This window comes from Lemur catta, chromosome Y (genome assembly GCF_020740605.2).
Source record: "Lemur catta isolate mLemCat1 chromosome Y, mLemCat1.pri, whole genome shotgun sequence".
Lineage (NCBI taxonomy): Eukaryota > Metazoa > Chordata > Mammalia > Primates > Lemuridae > Lemur > Lemur catta.
In genome coordinates, this window is record NC_059156.1 from 2,670,762 (window position 1) to 2,692,421 (window position 21,660).

At 49.9% G+C, this 21,660-nt stretch overlaps 1 protein-coding gene across 3 annotated transcripts in view; it reads left to right on the plus strand.

The window, feature by feature from the left end:
• The window catches only part of LOC123629094 (F-box-like/WD repeat-containing protein TBL1X), a 191,942-nt gene that overhangs the window by 131,137 nt on the left and 39,145 nt on the right, over positions 1–21,660 (plus strand). For all 3 annotated transcript variants that reach the window (XM_045539054.1, XM_045539053.1, XM_045539055.1), the window contains one exon: positions 334–441. In XM_045539054.1, coding sequence (XP_045395010.1) covers positions 384–441 — 58 coding nt within the window. In that variant the 5' untranslated portion in view covers positions 334–383. The remainder of the gene's footprint in view (positions 1–333; positions 442–21,660) is intronic.

Consider the following 21,660-nt stretch of genomic DNA (forward strand, 5'->3'; position numbering starts at 1 on the left):
GAGCCCGTCGTCGTTTCCATGCTCCGTTGCCCTGGATTTGGCTTCACTGGTGTGGTTTATACCCCGCTCTACCCCAATCTTATAAAATAAGCCAACTCTTCTTTTTCTGGAAAATACTTTGCCTGGGTGTGTGTGTGTGTGTGTGTGTGTGTGTATAATTAAGAAATGCTTATATAGTCGCAGAGTTATAAAAACAGAACACAAATCAGATATTAATTACCGTCATGTGTCAGCGTAGGTATTATTTTCTTCAATCGTTTCAAAAAGGGTGCAGCAAAAAAAATAAATAAAGGCAACGTTCCAAACACTCTCTTTCTGCTTTTTTTCTAACAGAGGGTGGCTCCCGCTTCGTAAAGACCTCATCGCCGCGAGGTGAGGCTAAGATGAGCATAACCAGTGACGAGGTGAACTTTCTGGTGTATCGGTATCTCCAGGAGTCAGGTAAGGGGCTTGGTTTTCTGTCTTAAGAAATTCATCTCCAACACACTGAGAGCAGAATGATCAGCCACTGATGGAAAGTCAGGCCATGGAGTAGAAAGCACTACGGGCTTTCTCAGTAAGAGCGTCAGAGGGAGTAGAGAGGGCGCTGGGGCCGTCCCGTGTCCGGGGCGGAATGAGAGATTGTGTTCTTTCTCCCCTTGACACTTCTGTTCCCATGAAATCAGACTGAAATTAACGTGGAGAGCCAGTGTGGTGGGCATGGGCGTGCACAGTTTGATGCTCTTGTCCTCTGCCACGGCGAGGGCATTTATGGGCTGGGGTATGCACTTGAGCCTCGTAGATTTTGCAGTAGAGGTTTATGGAGCTTCCAAATTGCCTATCCAGCAAACGGGCCCTAGGCAATGTTCTCAGACTTAAGAACCATTCTAGTTTCTTCCGATATTTTTGATCATGCCCAAGACATTCCTTTATGGTAAGTAATTAAAAGGCCAAACACACGTGTTCTGTGTTGACAGCGTGGACCTGTGCTCAGCAGCTGCCACGCAAGGACAGCGTGGACGGAAGCCCAGAGCCCGAGGCCAGGGTCAGGCCTGGCTCTGTGACAGACCAGTGAGATTCCTCTGGCGAGTCTTTGGAGCTCTGAAGTGAAAATGGTTTTGAACTTTTAAAACTTAAAGATATTTAGCTTAAGACCTACAAAAATGGCATTAATGGGAAAAACATCCTGGTACCCACCTACCCATTCAACTTAAGGAGCAAACTGTTTCAAGGGGGACCCCCCCCCCGTGTCTGCCTCCCTGGTGGCATGTGCAGACCCTCTCCCCACCCCACGCCATGGCAACCACCCGCCTGGACTGGCTGTTTATCATCCACGTGCATTTGGTCCACACGATGTTTTCCCAAGTGATATAAAGTATAGGCGTATTAGTTTTATAGGGCTGCTGTAACACAGCACCACAGCTACGATGGCTTAAGAAGAAATACATTGTCTTGTAGTTCCTGAGGACAGAAGTCCAAGATCAAGGTGTCAGCTGGTTGGTTCCTCCTTAGGGTGAATCTGTTACGTGTGTCTCTTCTAGCTTCTGGTGGTTTCCTGGCAAGCTTTGGCATTCTGTGGCTCCCCACTCTCTGTGTCCAAACGTGTCCGTATTTCCCTGTTGTAAAGATGCACTCGTATTGGATTAGGGGCTCACCATACTCCAGTGTAACTTCATCTTAATCAATTACGTCTGCAGTGACCCTGTTTCCAAATAGAGTCACATTCTGAAGTGTACTGCTGGTTAGCACTTGAACATACGAATTTGGGACACAATTCAAACAGTAACAATTGGTTTGGGGCATATGTAAGCTTTGTGCCCTTGACACACACTGTATATATTCTGGAATGGCAGCCCCAATTCCTTGGCCCCACCTCCCAGAGACACACGTACTAGGTTTGAGGGAAAACGAGTTTAGGAGCCCCCGGGCCTCGGCCCTCTCAGAGCTGGCACGGAAGGGGAGGTGGAGGCAGCAGAGCCAGACAGAGTGGTTGAAGTTCTGATCCTTGAATAAGTCGTTTACCCCACCTGAGCCTCAGTTTCCCTGCCCAGGCAAAAGTGCTCAAGTCTGTTGGGTGCATAGCACCTTATGAATAAGCACCCTCCCCATCCGGGCCTGGAGCTGCCACTTGGGCTCCCAGCCAGCATTGCTCATGGAAACGCACATTCTTTCTGTATGTATGTTAGATCATTCGGATTAGCTGTTGCCAGGACACAGGATAAGGAACTGGCATAGAGAACAAAATATGTACTGTCTCGGCCCTGGAAATCAGGGAAGTAACACCCGCCGCTCTGATGCCCCAACCCTGGGCCCTTACGGGAACCGCCCACCGGGAGCGCAGGTATTTTCCCGCAGAGCAGGGCTTCCCAGAGATGCTTGCCTTGCCGGCCGAAATCCCTCACACCACACCCTGCTCCCCTGCTGACACTTAGCGTGGAATTCGAGATTCTTTCCACTTAACAAACGCCTCTGCCCAAGGGCACAAGAGCAGTCAGAGATAGTCAGAATGTGTGAGCAAAGCACAAACTGGAAGTGGCACTGGGTGTGGAAGACCAAGTTCTCTGTAACCTGCAGACAGAGCTGTGCTGGTGGCTGGTCCCCGGGGCCCTGGAGCGCAAGCTTTGCTGGCCTCTCGGAATAAACACAGAGCTCTCCACCCCTCCCCAGAAAGGTCGGCTTCCCGAGTTCCCGTGTTTGTTTACAAAGCTTCGTAACTAGGCAGCAGGGAGGGAGCGCTGGGACACAACAATGTATAGACGGTCACAAATGTCCATTTTGTGCAACATCTCGCCAGCTCCTTTCCCTAATTTGTCAGCGCCGTGGAAGTAACGTCCCATGGGCAGAGTTGGCGTTGAGAGAGAGAGCACTGTGTTTTCTTCAAGTCCGTGTGTGCTGTCGGGGGTACCCCAGAGGAATGTCTTCAAGGAAGAAGAGAGAGAAGGGGTGCCTCATGTTGAAGTGCTCATTCTGGGGTGGTTTTCCATGCTCATGTCAAGTCCTAACGTTTTGGGTAGGCCGCCATTTATGGAGCCTCCAGGTCCAAAGAGCATCTTCTCCTCAGCCTATTCCTGGCTCCCTTCCGTCTTAAAAAAAAGAGGAAAACATTTCCCTGATCATGCTTCCTCCTGCCTGTACTCTCGCTCCTGATGCACCAGCAAACTGAATACAATCAAGTTCTGCCTCCCGGGAAACGATTCTTTCCTCAACTCCTCCCCGCCGGGCTTTCTCCTCTGGAAGGAAGTGGCCAGTAAGTTCTGGGTGGCACTTCCTAATGCTCGTGCTTCAGCCATCGCTGCTCTGTGCCTGTGTCGGGCAGGAGGTGGGTGTGGGGAGGCCTGTCCGTCTCTCCATCCCCTCCACTGTCCCCTCTCTTCCTCCCAAGCCTGGTGTCCGAGGTGGCAGTTAGGATGCTTCAGGCCACAAGGAAGGGAATGCTTCAGCAGGGCACTGGCGGCCTTGGTGGCAGGAAGGTAGGGTGGGAGACGGCATGTCCTGGCAGTGTTATGAGGGTCTGGGACACATCTCTTCAGAGTTGGGAAGGAGCCTCAAAAATGGGTATGTCGTATTCTTCTGCCCCCCGCCCCCGCCAACAGGCAGAAGTCAGGTCATCTGGCTCTTACCAAACGGTATGTTTCCACCCAGTATGGAAGAGTAGATTTTCATCGTTCGCCTTGTGTCCAAAGCAAGGGCCTTGCCCATCAAGGGTACTCGATAGGTGGTATTGATTTGTGACATCTCACAGCAGCAGATTTGCGGCAGTCTGAAAGATGAGAATGGTTAGGAAGCAGGACTTTGGATTAAGCAGCAGGAAACGTGCATCCCCAGCCCTGGTGATAAATGGCGTCCTTTTCTGGGTGCATGAGTTCCAGTAGTCCAGCTTTGACGTTGGCCTCTGTCTTCTGGGGTCCACTGCATGGTCACTTGTGCAGTCTGGGCAGGTTTTAAGAAGCAGATGGTGGCAGCGTGCCTTTCCCGCAAGCTCACGTTACCATCCCAGGAAGAGGGAAGCAAGGGAGTGATCCCCGTCAATGCGTGCAGCCCGTGTGGTCTGGCGGGCAGCTCCCTGAATGCTGGGTGAACTGTGGGCTGTCTTCCCTGCTTGTTTCTAAATGCAGCAAGAAACGTGCAAGTCCATTTCCAACTCAGTATGGAAAGACAGAAAATTCAGCACGTGAATCCCGTAAACATACTAAGTATTTCCTCTGGGGCTTCATCCCAAAATCCAAATTATAAAGAAAATAAGTTCTCCCAGATCCACAGTTTTAGCATAAATCAAGTAGTTCACACAAACCTGAAAGGCGTTGTGAGGCGTGCAGTGGGACAGAACTGCAGATTCCAATTGCAGGTAGCTGGGCAGGAGCTGCCCACCAGATGGTGATCTAAAGTCCAGGGGAGGGGAGATATGTAGGAAAAGACTAGGTAGCCAGCTGTGAATGTAGCCCAGGTCCACTGAGTGACAGAGCTTCCTTGTTCGGGGACCTGCATAAAAATAGAAAACTCCGCAGCCTGGTCGGCCCTCCGGTGGATAAGGCCACGTGTCTGAGCAGGACAGAGGCCTTTCCGTTCAGACTTGCGGGTGACAGGATTCCCACAGGTCGGGCCCTGGGGCCGGCACAGCAGCTTTCTGTGCATTTGCTCACAGACACTGGCGTCAAAGTCACCGAAACCCAGTGGAGCCCTTTCCACTCCCAGCGTCGTGACTTACGTCAGCACACAGCACACCGCCAGGAACAGGCAGGCGAGGAATAGCAACCACGTGATAATGCGGCCGTGGTGACAATACCAGAGAAGAAGAAACACAAGTGAGAAATCGAGTTTCGCTAGTGTTTTGCCTGGCGCAGGGACATTGCCAGGTTCTGTGTCCCTGGCTGCTGTAATTGTAAACATTTTAGCTGCTAACAGGAGCTTGTCATTATGACAGATGGTGAAAATTCATCTGTTGTGGATGCTACATGGCCAGGATGATGAACTTCTTTCTTCACTGTGAAGACGTAAAGACCCTCAAGTGTGACTGAAAACTCCTTGTTCACTGCACTTACTTTCTGACTTGTCCTGATTTGCAGCTAAAAGCCCGATGTATTATGCACATTTATTGCCTCCATTATCCTCACCACACACTGGTTATTCAGAGCCTCACAGGTGGTTATGAAAAGTGAGCGTCTAAGGAAAAAAAAAAAACAGTGAACATCTGCTAGGCCGGTGCCATTTTCCTAAAGAGCCAGTTTGTACACACACGTGACTATCTAGGTAGAATTAGGCATGTCTCTTTACATAATGTATACATGGTTGCATGCTATATATCATCCTTGCTCCCAAGGGGGTCAGTTGATAGGGTCTGAATGTTTGGTGTCCCCCCAGATTTGTATGTTGGGGCCCTCAGCCCACACGTGGTGGTGTTGGGCGGGGATGAGGCCATGATGGTGCAGCCTCAGGGGTGGGATCAGTGTCCTTGAAAGAGGCCCAAGAGAGACCTCTTACCCCTCCACCATGTGAGGACACGGCCAGAAGTCGCCATCTGTGAGCCAGGACGCAAGTTTCCCCAGACACCGAGCGTGCTTGTGCCTCGAGCTCAGACCTCGGCCTCCAGAAGCGCGAGGAACAAATGCCTGTCATGTAGGAGCCGCCCGGGGCCGTGGTCATTTGTTACAGTAGCCCAGACAGATGACGATAATAGTGAGATATCGTGTCCACATGCCCGGACTTTCCAGGTTGTGAATGTAACTCAGGTGACACTGTCACGCGTTTTATGAATTTCCATGCCAAGAAAATCATGAACAAGACAGACTCCTCCACCGCGTGGTTCACTGTGCCACGGGGCTCCGCTGGTGCCGGCCCTGCAGGTGCCGTGGCAGAAGAGGAAGAGTGAGACTTTGGTGGCCTTTTCTTTCTGCAGCTGAGCCCCAGCACAGAGCTAAAGGGTTGTTTGTGCTCTGAGCACACAGCGAGGTTTTCTTTCCCCACAGATTACCTGGCAGGTCACCTGGCTAGTTCACAGTGGGTGAAGTGGCGTGGGTCCTTGTTAGGGTGGGGACAGGGACGAATGGGAAGGCTCCCTGATTTCCAAGGGGCCACCGTTGCCCTCTGGCACCTTCCACAGAAACATTAGGTGGTGAGGGTGACACGGTCCCCTCTGACACAGCCACAGGTGACTTGGGGCCTGTGTAGAGGGACGAGTCACAGCTCATGCTCTGCGAAATGGAGTGCTGTTTAAATCCAGCCAGTCTGCACGCAAGAGGGTTCCTGGGAGCTTCAGTCCGTCCCTGGATCCGTGTGTTCCTCAGCGCTTTGTGCCCAGTGGGCTCTGAGCAGGGGCTGTCAGTCACTCGGGACAGTGCCGTAGCTGCCCTCACCTCCTGCCGGCCTCGAGCTAGTCGTGCTGCAGATCCTGCCTGGCCGGACACTGCCCTCATCCGCTCACGTCGGGGAGCTGTTGTGTCGGGAGGGTGGGTTGCAGAGGACCAAACGGAAAGACGTGCTCCCACCTTCCAAGGTCGACCTCACTCTTTAGGGAGCAGTACCATGTCTTTTAACAAAATCTGAAGGGAAGCAACCCAGATGTCTGTCGACGGATGAACAGATAAAATGTGTTCTACCTATACAGTGCAATGTTACTCAGTGTTAAAAAGGAAGGAAATTCTAACACAAGCCACACCATAGGTAAACCTCGAAGACATTATGCCAAGTGAAATAAGCCAGTCCACTTACAAGAAGTACGTAGAAGCTGGGCGCGGTGGCTCACACCTGTAATCCTAGCACTCTGGGAGGCCAACGTGAGAGGATCGCTTGAGCTCAGGAGTTCGAGACCAGCCTGAGCAAGAGACCCCATGTCTACTAAAAACAGAAAAAATTAGCTGGGTGTGGTGGTGCATGCCTGTAGTCCCAGCTACATGGGAGGCTGAAGCAAAAGGATCAATTGCTTGACCCGAGAAGTTTGAGGTGGCTATGAGCTTGATCTTTAAAAAAAAAAAAGAACCATTAAAAAAATAAAAGAAAAGAAGTATGTAGAGGAGTCTCATTGCTAGAGACAGACAGTGGAGTGGTGGCTGCCAGGGGCTAAGGGAGGAAGGGATGAGGAGTTGCTGTTTAATGGGGACAGAATTTCAGTTTTGCAGGATGAATAAAGTCATGGAGATGGATGGTGGTGATGGTTGCACAATAATGTGAATGTACTTAATGCCACTGAACTGTGCACTGAAAAATGGTGAAGGTGGTAATTTTATGCTTTGTCTATTTTGACACAGTGTTAAGGTGAGAAGGTTGGTGTGTGGATTGTTCCAAGAGTTTGGAAAGTTAGTCTCAAAAGGAAGAGAAGGAATCACTTGAATTCCACAATGTAACATTATTACATTATAAGGAGTTTTCCAAAGACCTGCTCAGTGTTTGGGGCAAGTCCTTGGCACATACTGTATCCTTACGTGTCTGATGAAAACTGGTAATTAAAAAAAAAAAGCCACTTTATCCATAATAGCAGTGTTCTGGAAACACTGCCAGTGTCCTTCAGTGGGTGGGTTAAGCACCTCGTGGTACTGCTCAGCAGTCGGGGGGGAGCGCGCTACCGACACCGCAGCCAGCTGGGTGCCCCCCGCCCCGGAGAAAAGTGCTGGGTAGGACAAGCCCACGTCCAGAGATCGCACACTGTGTGTTTCTGTTTATGTCACAACTGCAGAGATGCAGACCACCAGGTCATTGGGCTCCAGGGCTCAGGAGTGGGGCGGGAGCTGACTGCAGAGGGTGGGTCTGGGGGAGTTCTGTGCTGACGGAAGAGCAGGGTACCTTGACTGCGCATGCGTAGATGGAGCGCGTAGGATGGAACCGTGTAGCGCGCGCGCCGCACGCACGCACGCGCACGCACGCACGCACACGCACACACACGCGCGCACACACACACGCGCACACACACACGCACACACACACACGCACGCACACACACACACACACACACACACCCCCCCCCCCCCCCCCGAGTAAGGCTTGTCTCCTAGCGGATGGCCCCGTCCTGGTGCCGACATGGTGGTTTCAGTGCTGTGCTACAGCAACATAAGATGTCACCATCGGAGAGGGCAGGGTGAAGGGTACCAGGACTTCCCTAGTTTTGCGGCTTCCCCTGAGTCCATAGTAATTGCAAAATTATTCCTTTTTAAAAGACAAAACCGAAAACATAATTTTACGCTTCCGTTGTCGGCAGAGCTTTGCGTGTGAGAGAGAAAGGCGGCGGTCACTAACGCAAAGGCGGCTGCGACATTTTAATTAGGTTTTGCAGGTCGTTAGCCGCATTGCGGGCCTAGGTTTGGAGGGGGGTGTTCTTTTCTGTAATGGATTCAAGTAGCCGCCCTATGAACTGAGAAATAGGTGGCCGCACAAACCTCCTGAAACGTTTGGAAACAGAAGAATCATGAAATACCAGCGGCTGTTGTGTGGATGTGGCTTGAGTGCTTGTGACCTCGGGAACCCGGCAGACTCTGCCCTGCCCGCCTGGCTGGCTGCCCCTCGGTTTGATCGCGGGAAGCCCTTCTGCGCTGGGGTGGGGCGCGGGGTCTCTGGGTGGGCTGTGTGTATCCTGGGGGGAACATCTACGTGTGGCTTCTGTCCTACACCCTTACCCCCCGGCGAGTCTTAGAATGTTTTTACAGTACCCCATGCAACCTCCGGCTGGGAGGATTCTGTTACATAGACGTGTTCAGCCTGAGAGAAGTGGGCAGACTTGGGGGTCTTGGCCTCTGGAGTTACCGAGAGCGGCCACACGTCGTATCCGCCAAAGGTTTTCAGCCCATGCATTAAGATCGGGGTTGCTCAAGCTGGCACTGTGGGTGTTTGGAGCTGGCTCGTTCCTTGCCTTGCGGGGACTGTCCCGAGCATTATGGGATGTTCAGCAGCTGCCCTGGCACCTGCCCACTCCCTCCCCTCCATTGGGACAACCAAGTGTCTTTGGACATTGCCAGACACCCCCTGGTGGGTACAACCCCCACCCTTTAAGAACCACTGATTTAAATCCTTTAGTTGTGGGATTTTTTTTTTTTCCTTCTAACCAGTCTTTACTGGTCAGTAGAATTTTAATGGGACTCTTCTTTCGCCGCCCTTCATCTTATCTTCTCCTGGGGCTGCATTCTGATTTCTGCAGCTGCAGTACTTGAATAGACTTTCACAGCGAGCAAAACCCGGTCCTCGTCTTTATTAAATTTTTTCCAGGGTATTTTTGCCCTTGAGGAAGGGGAAAGTCTGCCAAAAGCATCCTCTGGCAGATAATAAAATAATTAGGAGTAGCAGGCTTTCTAACTGGGATTTTTTTTTTTTTTTCACTTACTGAGTAGGTTAGATAACCAGGAAAAGGGTGTTACTCTGAATACTGGTGAAGAATTGCATCTACAAAATGATTAAGTGGGGTTGCCCACTGTAACCCCAGCAGCTGACAGATTGCCCCGTGGGCCCCGCTGTGTTTCCTGGGCTGTGGAATGCCATCTCACGCAAGACGCGTTGCCATGGATTCAGGAAATCATCCTAGAGGTTCAGCTATCTTAATTTAAACAAAAGTTCAGGGCTTATTGTTCAGCTGAGCCTCTAAAAAAATTTCTTGACTGCGGTGGCTCTTTTCCATTGCTAATGTGCGTCCCTGTTTAAAAAAAAGAATCTTTATGAAACAGCATAGGCAAGCATTTTTTTGAGGTGACAGCAGTCTTTGCTTTAGAAATAATAAAGGAAAACGTTAGTTTCACCAAATAATAAATAAGGAAGACCTGAATAAACGTCCACATTACTTGAGGCTGAGAGTACCTTGGAAACCGTGGAAAGCAGTAACGGCTCATGCCTTGAGGGGCTCCTGTAGGAGTGAGCAGCACACAGTGGCGGTGTTGCCGGGGGACCCCGCGACCACCCTCAGGGTCACTGATTTGCTGGGAGGACGCACAGGACTCAGTAGCTGTCACACTCGTGTTTTATTACAATGAGAGGATACAGATTAAACTCAGCAAAGGGAAATGGTGTAGGGCACGAAGTCCAGGAGAACCCGGGCACAACCTCCCAGGTGTCCCCTCCCAGTGCGAGTTACACAGAGGCAGTTAATTCTCCCAGCAGCAGTGTGTGACGGCGCATGTGAAGTGTGGCCCACCGGGAAGCTCACACGAGCCTCGGTGTCCAGGGTTTTTATTGGGGTCAGTCTCGTGGGTGTGCAGCACATGCTGGGGGGTCAGAGGGAAACTAGGAGAGCAGGTGACAGTCCAAACTGCCATTGTCCCGGTCCTCATTTAAATCTGGGCTGTGGTGGTTTATCTGTTGTTTGTGCATTTGTATGTATGTTAAATGCCAGCATTTTAAAATAACTTTAAAAGGTGTGTGTGTGTGTGTGTGTGTGTGTGTGTGTGTGTGCTGGGGGCTAAGTAGCTGGAGAATGTGATACCCATGCCTTTCATACAGGAAAAAAATAGAACAGCACCCTAGCTAGCTGTGTGGCATCAATAATTTATACGCCTCCACCAAGTGCATCCATCCTTCCTTTGCAGAATGCAGTTGGGGGGGTTGCAGATTCCCCCCACTCACGTGGGACGTTATGCAGGAGCCTATATCAAATGCTAATTGTTCAATTACAAGCCCTCTTGTAATGGTGCTAGTTGCAAACGAACTTTTTGTGTGAAAAGACTGTTTTCCTAAACTGTTCTTTTGCTTTGATTATAGCTACTTACAGTAGCAAAATGCAAGAATCCAGAAGTTGCTGTTTCATATATTCCAGATGTTGATAACCACGCAACTACCCTGGTTCCCATGGAATCTCATTTGTGTGATGTTTTCTAAATTTGTATGTTTATGAAAGCTAAGATTCTGCCCCCTCTTGCTCCCCATCCATTTTAACCAATTCTTTTAAATTTGTCAGAATAGAGAAAGCTCCGTTTCCACTAAGCTCATAAAGGGAGAATTTTTTTTAAGTGTAACTAGCTAAAGTTATAAATTGAGACTTGCCATTCTTGTGCTCATTAATTTGTTACAAGGGGAAAAGGCAATTAGAATGAAAATCAGTTGAGTGCTTATAAATTACTGTCGTTTAAATATGTGTCTTGCTCAGTATAGCCAAAAGTTTCCCGTTGGTATAAACACTAAAAAAAAAGGTGGAGGGTAGATGCTGTTGAAGATGTATTTAAGGCTTAAATTGTCACTTTCCAGTTTAAAAATTGGTGATGATGTGGCAAAGTGTAAGACAGTTCAAGTTTCCTGTTTACATAAGATGAAATAGCCACTGACCAAGGTGCCCGTCTTGAAAGTTTATTCACCATTACATTTAAGACCTGCCTGCTCTGAAATTCTAATGTGACCTTAAAAGCATCCAACATGGATATACTTTATTTCCTGCCAAATTCCATTCCCTTTCTTCCTTTGCAGACCGAATAGCAAGCAAGTCGTCTGGCCTGTCCGACGCAGCATTGTCCCTTTTCCCTCGGTGTCCGCACGGCACGGCACTGCGCTGCTGCCTGCCCTGCGTGCACTTCCCACGTACCACTGTGCCCAGGGTGGTGACCTTTACTTCCCTCCCACACCTGTGTGTAGCCAGTGTGTCGGGAGCACCCCCCAGTCTGGGCGCACACCACAGTCTCCCCAGTGACCCCCCAGTCTGGGCACACACCACAGTCTCCCCAGTGACCCCCCCAGTCTGGGCGCACACCACAGTCTCCCCAGTGACCCCTCAGTCTGGGCGCACACCACAGTCTCCCCAGTGATCCCCTAGTCTGGGCGCACACCACAGTCTCCCCAGTGACCCCCCAGTCTGGGCGCACACCACAGTCTCCCCAGTGACCCCCCAGTCTGGGCGCACACCACAGTCTCCCCAGTGACCCCCCCCCAGTCTGGGCGTACACCACAGTCTCCCCAGTGACCCCCCAGTCTGGGCGCACACCACAGTCTCCGCAGTGACCCCCCAGTCTGGGCGTACACCACAGTCTCCCCAGTGACCCCCCAGTCTGGGCGCACACCACAGTCTCCCCAGTGACCCCCCCAGTCTGGGCACACACCACAGTCTCCCCAGTGACCCCCCAGTCTGGGCACACACCACAGTCTCCCCAGTGACCCCCCAGTCTGGGTGTCCACCCTCGGTGTCTGTAGTGATGTCCATAGTAGTATTGGGACAGCGTTTTCTCAGGCATTCCTTACTATGATCCCACACTTGCTAACATCACCATTTCCCTACCACTATCCCTTTGCTCCAAAGAAAAGCTTCCTCTGATCTGTATCACTGTTGGTTTTAGTCTATTCGAGCTGCTCTAACAAAATACCACGGACCTGGTGGCTTATAAACAGCAGATGTTTATTTCTCACAGTTCTGGAGACTGGAAGTCCAAGATCAAGGTGTGGCAGAGTCTGTGTCTGGTGAGGGTGGTGCTGGTTCATAGACGGCACCTTCTTACTGTGTCCTCACGTGGTGGAAGGGGCGGGGACCTCCTTTGGTCCCTTTTCTAAGGACACTGGTCCCACTCATGAGGGCTCTACCCTCATGACCTCATCACCACCCAAATGCCCCACCTCCAGATGCCATCACCGTAGGGTGAGGGTTTCAAGTATGAATTTGGGAGGGGACACACACGTTCAGACCATAGCACTGTCTCATATAAAAACCCCACGATTGTGTTGACACGTACCTTTTTCATAGTATCTTTCCCTCATCTTCACTGCCCTCACCCCACACCTTGTCAGCCAGGTATTCCCACCCTGGTCAGTGTTAGCTCTGACTTCATCGCTGCCACTTTGTTATAGTGACAATAGCTTACGTTTACTGGGCACTTACTGTGTGCCTGGCATGGTTCTAAGTACTTGACAGGTAAAACTATTTATTCCTACCAACCCCCTAGGGAGTAGAAATAGCTCCATCCCTCATTTACAGGTGAGACGCCCAAGGTACTGAGAAGGGAGAAGTCCTGATTGCCCAAGTCACACTGTCAGGAGGTCACAGGGCTAGGATTCAGAACATTGTCCATCTGCCTCCGGAATCTTCCTCATTTAGTCTTTCATTCAATGACAAGTAAAAATTATACATACACACACTCTTATTTATTTATTTATCGTGTGCTACGTGACGCTTTGAAATACAGCTAGCTGGCCCTCCACTCCTGTGAGCTCCTCATCCTCAAATTCGACCCACTGTGGCTGAAAAATAATTTGGGGGGAAAAACTAAAAATAACAAAGCAACAATGAAAATAATACAAATTTTAAAAACAATACAGTATAAAAACAATTTACATAGTATTTACATCATATTAGGTATTCTAAGTAATCTAGAGATGGTTTAAATTATGCACTAGAATGTTTGTGCGTTATTTGCAAATACCACATCATTGTAGAGAAGGGACTCGAGCATCCGTGGACTTGAGTGTCTGCAGGGGTCCTGGAGCCAGTCCCCCTGGGTACCGAGGGAGAACTGTATGTACACATGGGGGAGTGGCTCATTAACGCTCATTAACATATGCGTTACCTCGCGTATGTATCTTCTTTTGTGGTAACACTTAAACTCTACTCTCTTAGTCATTTTCAATAACATTCTTATTGAGGAGAGTCACCAGGGTGACCGACGTGTCCCCCAGACCCCAGCCCCTGGCAACCACCGTTCTTCTCTCCACTTCCACGAGTTCAACGTGCTTACACTCCGCATGCCAGTGAGACCACGTGGAATTCGTCTTTCTGTGCCTGGCTTCTTTTTAAAGGCTGAATAGTATTCCATCATGTACACACGGCGTATTTGTTTCACCTGTTCATGTGCTGGTGGGCACTTAGGGTGGTTGCGAATCGCGGCAGTTGTGAGCAGCACTGCAGTGAGCGTGGGGGTGCGGGCATCCCTCCAACAGACTGATCTCAGACCTGGGGGTGCACCCAGTGGGGCTGCTGGAGCGTAGGTAGTTCTATTTGTAAGTTTTCAAGGCACCCCATAGTTTTCCACAGTGACCTTTACATCCCCGCCGACGGTGCACAAGGGTTCCCTTTTCTCTACCTCCTGGCCGACACTTATTTTTCATCATGTTGGAAATAGCTCTTCTAATAAATGTGATGTGATATCTCATTGTGGTTTTAATGTGTATCTCTCTCATGATTAGCGATGTTGAGCATTTTTTATGTGCTTGTTGGCAGACTCTTCCTCTTCTAAATGATTTTTCTGGATTCCGTTAATGTGGTGAGATAGTTAGTTGCTTTGTTTTCTGACATCAAACCCTGCTTTGCTAGAACAAACCCCACCTGGCCAGGACACTTTTCCCTTTTTATATATTGCTGAATTCAGTTTGTTAGTACTTTGCCTGGTGTATTTGCATTTATCTTACTGAGAAAAACTGGGCTCCGATGTTCCTTTTTGAGTGTCCTTGTCAGGTTTGGGTGTTAGGCTTATGCTGGCCTCGTAAAACAAGCTGGGCGTTCAGAAACTGCTTTCCTAAGGACTGCTGGCCCCGTCTGCTAGTCCTGGTCTCCACTAGATTGGGTTTAGGAACCTTTCTATACAGAACCAGATAGTAAATATTTTAGTCTCTGTCACAACCCTTCATCTTTGTCTTTGCAGTGCAAAATCAGCCATTGCAAGTATGTAAACAAATCAGAGTAGCTGTGGTCCAATAAAACTTTATTTACAAAACAGGCAAGGGGCCGGATTTGTGTCACAGGCTGTATTTACCACCCTGCCCAGGAGTATTAATGGAATCCAGGAGTGTCTTCCCCTCCGGGTCTCAGTGTGTGTATGTCCTCTGCTTCCTTCCCCCTTTGCAAGCTCCTGCAGCCCCCACTGTCTAAACTGGTATTTCCCAACCTCAGTTCTTTGCTCACCATCTGGATTTTCACCATATTTGCATACGCCTGGTGTATTTCGTTAATATTTATTATTTTTTCTTAAATTGAAGCAGCTACTTTTTCTTAAATATAGCAGTGCTCATTAGTATACTAGTTTTCTTTCATTGGGTTCTGTTTGCATAGCACACATTAAAATAAAGTAAGTATTAAATTTCCAACATTTGTTACTATGGTACTTCAGCTTACTCTGAATACTGTCAGAGCTACGAGTGCCACCACAGAGTCCTTGCTGTCCAGAAATATAGCAGTTGTCGTGATTTTTAATTCCACTGAGTGATGGCGCCGTCCTCGGTGCTAGGGCTGGAAGGACAGATGAGAAGTCTTTTTTTTCTCCCTGACTAGGGAGGATCACAGGTATTTGCAGAGTCATCTGTCCCAGAGGCTGATAAATGCAGTGTCAGAAGTGTGCGCTGAGTGTGTACAAAGAGACCAGGAGCCTGGGAAAGGGCACACAGAGGAGGAGGCATCTGAGCTGCGTCTCAAGCTAGAATTTTTCAGGCGAAGGATGAAGAGCATTTCAAGGAAAACCAGGGGGCTGAGTTAAGGCCCTGTGGCGCAGCACAGCCCAGCGTCTTTAAGGAGAAGGAACTGTGTTGCTGACGTGAACCCAGGGGACATGGTGGCAGGGAGCAGGAAAAGATGCTGGCAAATCGGGTTGGCGGCACATTGACACCAGCTGAGACGTTGGAACCTGTGCAGTGAAAGCTAAACCTAGAGGTGCTGAGAGTAAAGGATGCCGTGTCTACTCCGTGGAGATTAATAACCAAACAGCAGCGATCGAGACCACTTGGCAACCTGGGAAGATGCTCACAGTGTGTTCTGTGAAAAAGAACAGGGATACTGTATTTGGTGACCATGAAGATAATGTGCCAAAATTAATATGCACAGAGAAAAGGGACTGGAAGAAATTCCCCAATGTGAGAACAGGAGTTCCGTTGATTGTATAATAATGTGAGCTCTTTGCTCAATCTACCAAATTGCTTTCTCTGTTACTTGCAAAGTCATACGGTAATTTTTGTTTAATCGTGATTTTTAGTGGTGCTATCCATTGTAAATCTTCGACGTGGCATTCGTGCTGTTTTCCAGTTTCCAAATATCAAATGCAAAATTCATGAGAGTTCAAAACCTTTGGGCACCAGGCTGCCGTGCTGGAGGACACAGCTGTGTCTGAGCCTGGCAGTCCTGAGAGGCTGGCTGGAGGCAGGGGCTGGGGCCTCCCTCGGCTGTGGTGCTCTGTGAGCACTTCAGGAAAGCGGCCTCCCCGCCGGGGCCCCCAGGGGTAGTGTCCTCTGGAGCCCAGCCAGGCTTTGGCCTGGGAGGAAGTAGCAACCTGGGTTTATAACTGAGTGATGCTTTTCCCTACTGGATGGTCCTGTGCTCAGAGGATATTAAAATAGTGCTGGCAAGGGTGCTTGGTCTGCGCGAGTCAGGCCCGAGCGGTGCTTGGCCGCCACCCTTGGGGGCCAGGCCAGATGTTATAAGCGAAACCCTATTTTAACAAGATCCTTCTGGTGTTTCTTTTGGACGCCATCCAAGGCCATTCCATTTTGCACCAAATCTGTGTTACAGCGGGTCATGTTGAGCAGGTCTGCAGCACGTAAAGACATCGTCTCTGCAGCCCACTTTGGGTGGCATAGCACTGCCAGAGATGCAGGGTAGGGGTCGAGGACCGGGACTTCAGGATTCTCTTTTATATATACACACATTAAAATGTAAAGCCGATGCGAACGTGCTCAGTGATTTAGACCACAAACCATCATCTCCCTACTTTTTACCATGGATTAAACTGGAGTTTGCATATGATAAAAATTGCTTCTTGGGCAGGAAATATAATCCTCTGATGAGACTAATCCACCCCGTTGAAAATAAGGGAACCTATAATAAATTAGATGAGGATGTGATTTCTAACTCTCTTGTCTTTTCTGTTGACTGTTCCCGATTCTATGTGCGTGGGTGAGTGTGGGCGTGTGTTTTCCACCGTTTGGTTTATTCCACCCAGCTCCTACTTCCTGTCCCTTGGCTTCTCTCCCGCTTTTTGTCAGCATCCTCCCCTCCCCTGCCACCTTGAGTCACCTCTGCCCTGAGCGGAAGGCGGCAGCTTTCCAGGCAGCTGCAGCCCTGCTGGAGAGCCCGCTCTGATCCAGGGAATGTGGACCAGGGAGGAGCTGAGCTGGCCCCACTATGAGCAGGGATGATAGAGAAGGGTCAGTATTCGCAGAAGCAGAAGGAAGTGCTACCTGCAGATGAGCAGCCCCCCGCTCGGGTTTCATTATGACTCCGCTGTAAAGTCCCCCCTCTTTAGCCCTTTAGGTTGGATGGGCGTTAACCAGGGGCTGTTTGGCTGCTGGCCCCGTCACCACGCAGCTTTTGCAGGCGCACCAGAATCAAATCAGGAAACTCCCAACCACACACTCTAGTGTGCGTGTTTTCACTTCCTGCCCAGCAAGGGGTGTCCCCACCCCCTTAGTCCCCTACCACCACAGTCGAAAAGGCGCGGTCCCCGTCCACCCTCTTCCTGTCTCGGCTTCTTGTCCCTGTATGTGAGCAGGTTCCCGTGGCCCTGTGTGGCGTGGCGTGGCACACCCGGCGTTCACCCATCTCTTAGGAGCTGTGAGTAATACGTCCTTCTTTCGATGGCATTAACCTATTTGTGTTGTCACTCAGTCGGTCACCTCCATAAATTAACGTCCCTTGGGTTTGGTTGGGATAGGACAGTGAGGTAATTTTTTCTCTGCAAGGAATTTTACAATTGAAAGGGACCTTGTAGATCATTGAACTCCACCTGTTCTTGGTCCGAAAAGCAAGTGAGGGAAGCTCATGAGGGCAGAGGCCTTGAAGCACCTGAGTAAGTGTACTCTGCCCGTAAACAAAAAGAAATCGTACCAAAGTCTCCCATCACTGCATCTGACTTTGTTTGGGTGCTGTCTCTTATTTTTAATTTAGCCGTCTTCATGTGAGCATCTTCGAAACATGCAATTTATCTCTGTTTGCTTTTTGTAATACAGAAAGCATTCAGCCTCACCGTCACAATGTACACCTAGTTTGCAAATTACTTTGCTGAACAATGTAAGACAAATGGTGTTACTGATTAAATGGCTTCCTTCTTCTTTTCAGAGGATGCCATTTTTAACCATTGTGTGGTGTGTGGATTCAGGAGTCAGAGGGCTGCTTGCTGGCTGTGTGCCCGCGTGGAAATCACCTAACCACTGCGTGACTCAGTTTCCTCTTCTGCAGTATGGATTTAAGTGGGCTAAGTCATAGGTTGTTGCCACGTCTCCCTGGGTTAATTCATGGAAAGGGCTGATACACTGAGTAAGCACTTGGTGGTGTTAGCTTTATTTTGGTATTCTCAAATAATATAATGGAGATTTTTATTCAGGTATATATTAATGCATGTGGCTGAGAGCCCGTGGGAGTTTTGAGACTGTCCTTTGTATGGCAGCCATCTGTGCCTGAAAACTTAGCTTTATTTCTGTCGTGCTGTCGTGCCTAAATCCTTAATTCTTGTTCTTTTAAAGCCCTTTATTCTAAAAACATCGAGGGCTCTGTTTTACTCTGTTGCTTACTGCCCTTCGTTGACATCAGCGTCACCAATTTCTCTTAGTCACCCATCAGGTGTGTTTTCAGCACATCCATCTTGAGCAGCGGCTGCCGTAGCGAGGACGGGAGCTCTGTGTGTCACAAAGTGAAGTAAGATGGGCCTCCTTCCTGCAGACAGCGTCGGTCTCCGCAGGGGCCAGGAGAGGCACGTGGGCCGTGGAACGCTGCAGGTGACGCGGCAGGAAGACCCCGGGCTGGGGCGGAGTGCTGAGGCAGCTTGGGGGAGAGAGCAGGCACTTCTGCCGAGAGGACGAGCTGCCGTGCGGGAGGATGCCCGGTGGAGAAGGCGGCAGCCTGCGGAAAAGGGAATTCCGGAGCAGGGCTTCGCAGCCTTGGCGCTGTGTCGTTTGGGGCGGATCATTTTTGTTGCGGTGGACTGTCTTGCGAATGGTAGGGTGTTCAGCAGCGTCCCCGGTCTGCACCTGTGCTGTTCATGCCTGTAGTTCATACACACACCCCCAGTGTGGCAGCCAAAAATGTTTTCAGATATTGCCAGTGTCTTCTCCTAGGGGACAAAGCAAGCCTTGCTTGAGAACTGCTGTCCAGACCGAGAGACCAGAATGTGCAAGGTCGTCCTGAGGGGAAGCAGGCATGTGCTTGGAGCAGCGGCGCAGAGAGAGGCGACCCCGTTTAGATCGGGGCCTGGGAGGCTGCGCTGGGCGCGGCTCGCCTGGGCCTGCCGGCCCTCGCTGCTCTGCAGCAGAGCCATGGGCTGCTTCTGGGGGACCCGCGAAGTTGCCGCGATGGTTTTGTGCGGCGTGGTGCTGTGCGTGCAGAGCTCATAGGCTGTTGCCGATGCCAAGGACGTGCTCTCGCAAGGCCAGCTGCTGTCGTTATTGGCAAGCACGTGACACAGGGGAGGGGAGAAGGGCTGGGGGATGTGAGGGTCCCGGATCAGAGCAGTAGCAAAGGGAAACGATGGGTGGGTCGCAGAGACACAGGGAGAAGGGAGGCAGGACACGTGGGAGGCCATGGTGTCTGCTTAGTGATGCTGTATGTATACAGAAGGCCCTCAGTATCCAAGGGGGATTGGTTCTAGGACCTCCAACGATACCAAAATCCACAGGTGCTCAAGTCCTTTCTATGAAATGGCATTGTATAGGTTTGCACCTAACCTATTTATGTCCTCCTATACATTGAAACCATCTCTACATTACTTATAACACCTAATACAATGTAAAACTCTATGTGTGTTATGCTCTGTTGGTTTTTTGTTTGTATTATTTTTGATTGTCATATTGATTTTTGATTTTAAGAGACAGGGTCTCACTCTGTCACCCAGGCTGGAGTGCAGTGGCGTGATCATAGCTCACTGCAGCCTCAAACTCCTGGGCTCAGATAAGCCTCCTATCTCAGCCTCCTGAGTAGCCGGGACTACAGGGGCATGCCACCACGCACACCTGAGTAATGTTCAAAATTTTTTGTAGACATGGGATTTCACGATGTTGCCCAGGCTGGTCTCGAACTGCTGGCCTCAAGCAGTCCTCCTGCCTCAGCCTCTCAAACTGCTGAGACTATAGGTGTGAGCCACCACACCCAGCTTCTATTATTTCTTACTCCTTTTTTTTTTTCCCCCATATATTTTTGATCTGCAGTTAGTTGAATCCGAGGATGTGGAACCTGTAGGTACAGAGGGCTGGCTGTATATCAACTTGGATCAGCATACGTTTCCTGTAGAGAAGTAGATGTAAATCTCTTCAGCTTTATGGGCCTTTTGGTTTCTGTTGTAACTACTCAACTCACCATTGTAGCGTGAAAATAGCCATAGACCAGACGTCAACTCTTGGGTGTGGTTGTGTCCCAGTAAAACTTTATTTACAAACACAGGCAGTGGGCCAGACTCAGCCCGAGGGCCTCAATTTGCCAACCCTGATCTGGACAATTTAAAAATAAACACACTGCACCCATCGGCTTTGGGTAGCAGTCAGTATTCTGAGTTTCTACGTCTGTTAAATACTTAATAAAGATTCTGGTTTGAATGCCACACATCGGTGCCCTTGCTGTTTGTTTCCGCTGAAGACGCAAAACCAGCCCCACAGCTGCCCGAGTATTAAATGTCTGCTTTTCTCTGCCACATAAGCAGAATTTCTACGGGCCAGCAAGTGACAATGTAGCAGGTTTTGCTGATGAATCGGGCCAACATTAACTGGGCATAATGGCTCACTGTATAACTCGAATGGCTTGTGAAGCCATTGTGAGAGGTGTGGCTTCGCAGTGTCGTAATTGCAAGAAAACAAAGCATGTACTTGGTTTGTTGTAAATCTGTCTTTGTGGCCTAGCTAGGTGAGATAGATCCTCTCGTGACACTGTAGCACCTTCCACTCCAGATGGACAGGACTTTACTTTGGAGACCCTACCATCTTTTAATAAAATGTGGTCCTTCTTTTAAGTTTCTGAGTTTGTCATGATTGTTCCCTTTTTTCTGCTTGGGAATAATTGTACCTCATCTGATTTTTCTCAGCTGCTGTGTGCGATCTGAAGTGTATGATCAGTTGCACGTAGAGAGTGGCTTGCTCTTCAGTGGCAACAACCCAGAAATGAGCAGAAATGTGAGGACAGCACAGCTACAGATAGTGACCTTTAGGGCATCAGTTCCTCTAGTCACTGTTCCTTACTGGAGGCAGGGGTCGATTGGACAATACCTGGAGACACGTTTGGCTGTGCCAGGGGGAGTGTGTGCTCCTGGCCCCTAGTGGGTGGATCCTGCAATGCATGGGACAGCCCCACCCAGCAAAGGATGGCCCTTCCCGATGGAAGCCGTGCGACGGCTGAGAAACGCTGCCGTCAGCAGGTTCAGGGGGATACTCTTCCCAGGCAGGTGGCAAGCCCCCTGGCTTCGGGAGTGCCTCCAGGCTAGCCCAGGGGGAACACCAAGGACACTAACCTACCGCCCTCACTGTCACCATTCATCGGTACCGCCAGGCTCCTTGTCTCCTCCCTTTAAACTGCTTTGGCACTTGCCGCTTGAGTGAAGGGGCTGGGGAGCTCACTCGAGCCTCTATCGTAAGGGCGCTAATGCCATCTGTGAGGGTGGAACCCTCATAACTTCGTCACTTCCCAGAGGCCCCACCTCTCAATGCTATCACATTGGGTATTCGTTTCCAAACTATGAATTTTCGGGGGATGCAGACATTCCGACCATGGCGGGCATCTTCCTGTCTTGGAGCACTCTTACACTGATGGTGGGACTGCAAATTAGCACAACCCCTGTGGAAAGTAATTTGGAGATACCCCAAAGAGCTAAAAATAGAAATACCATTTGATCCAGCAATCCCACTACT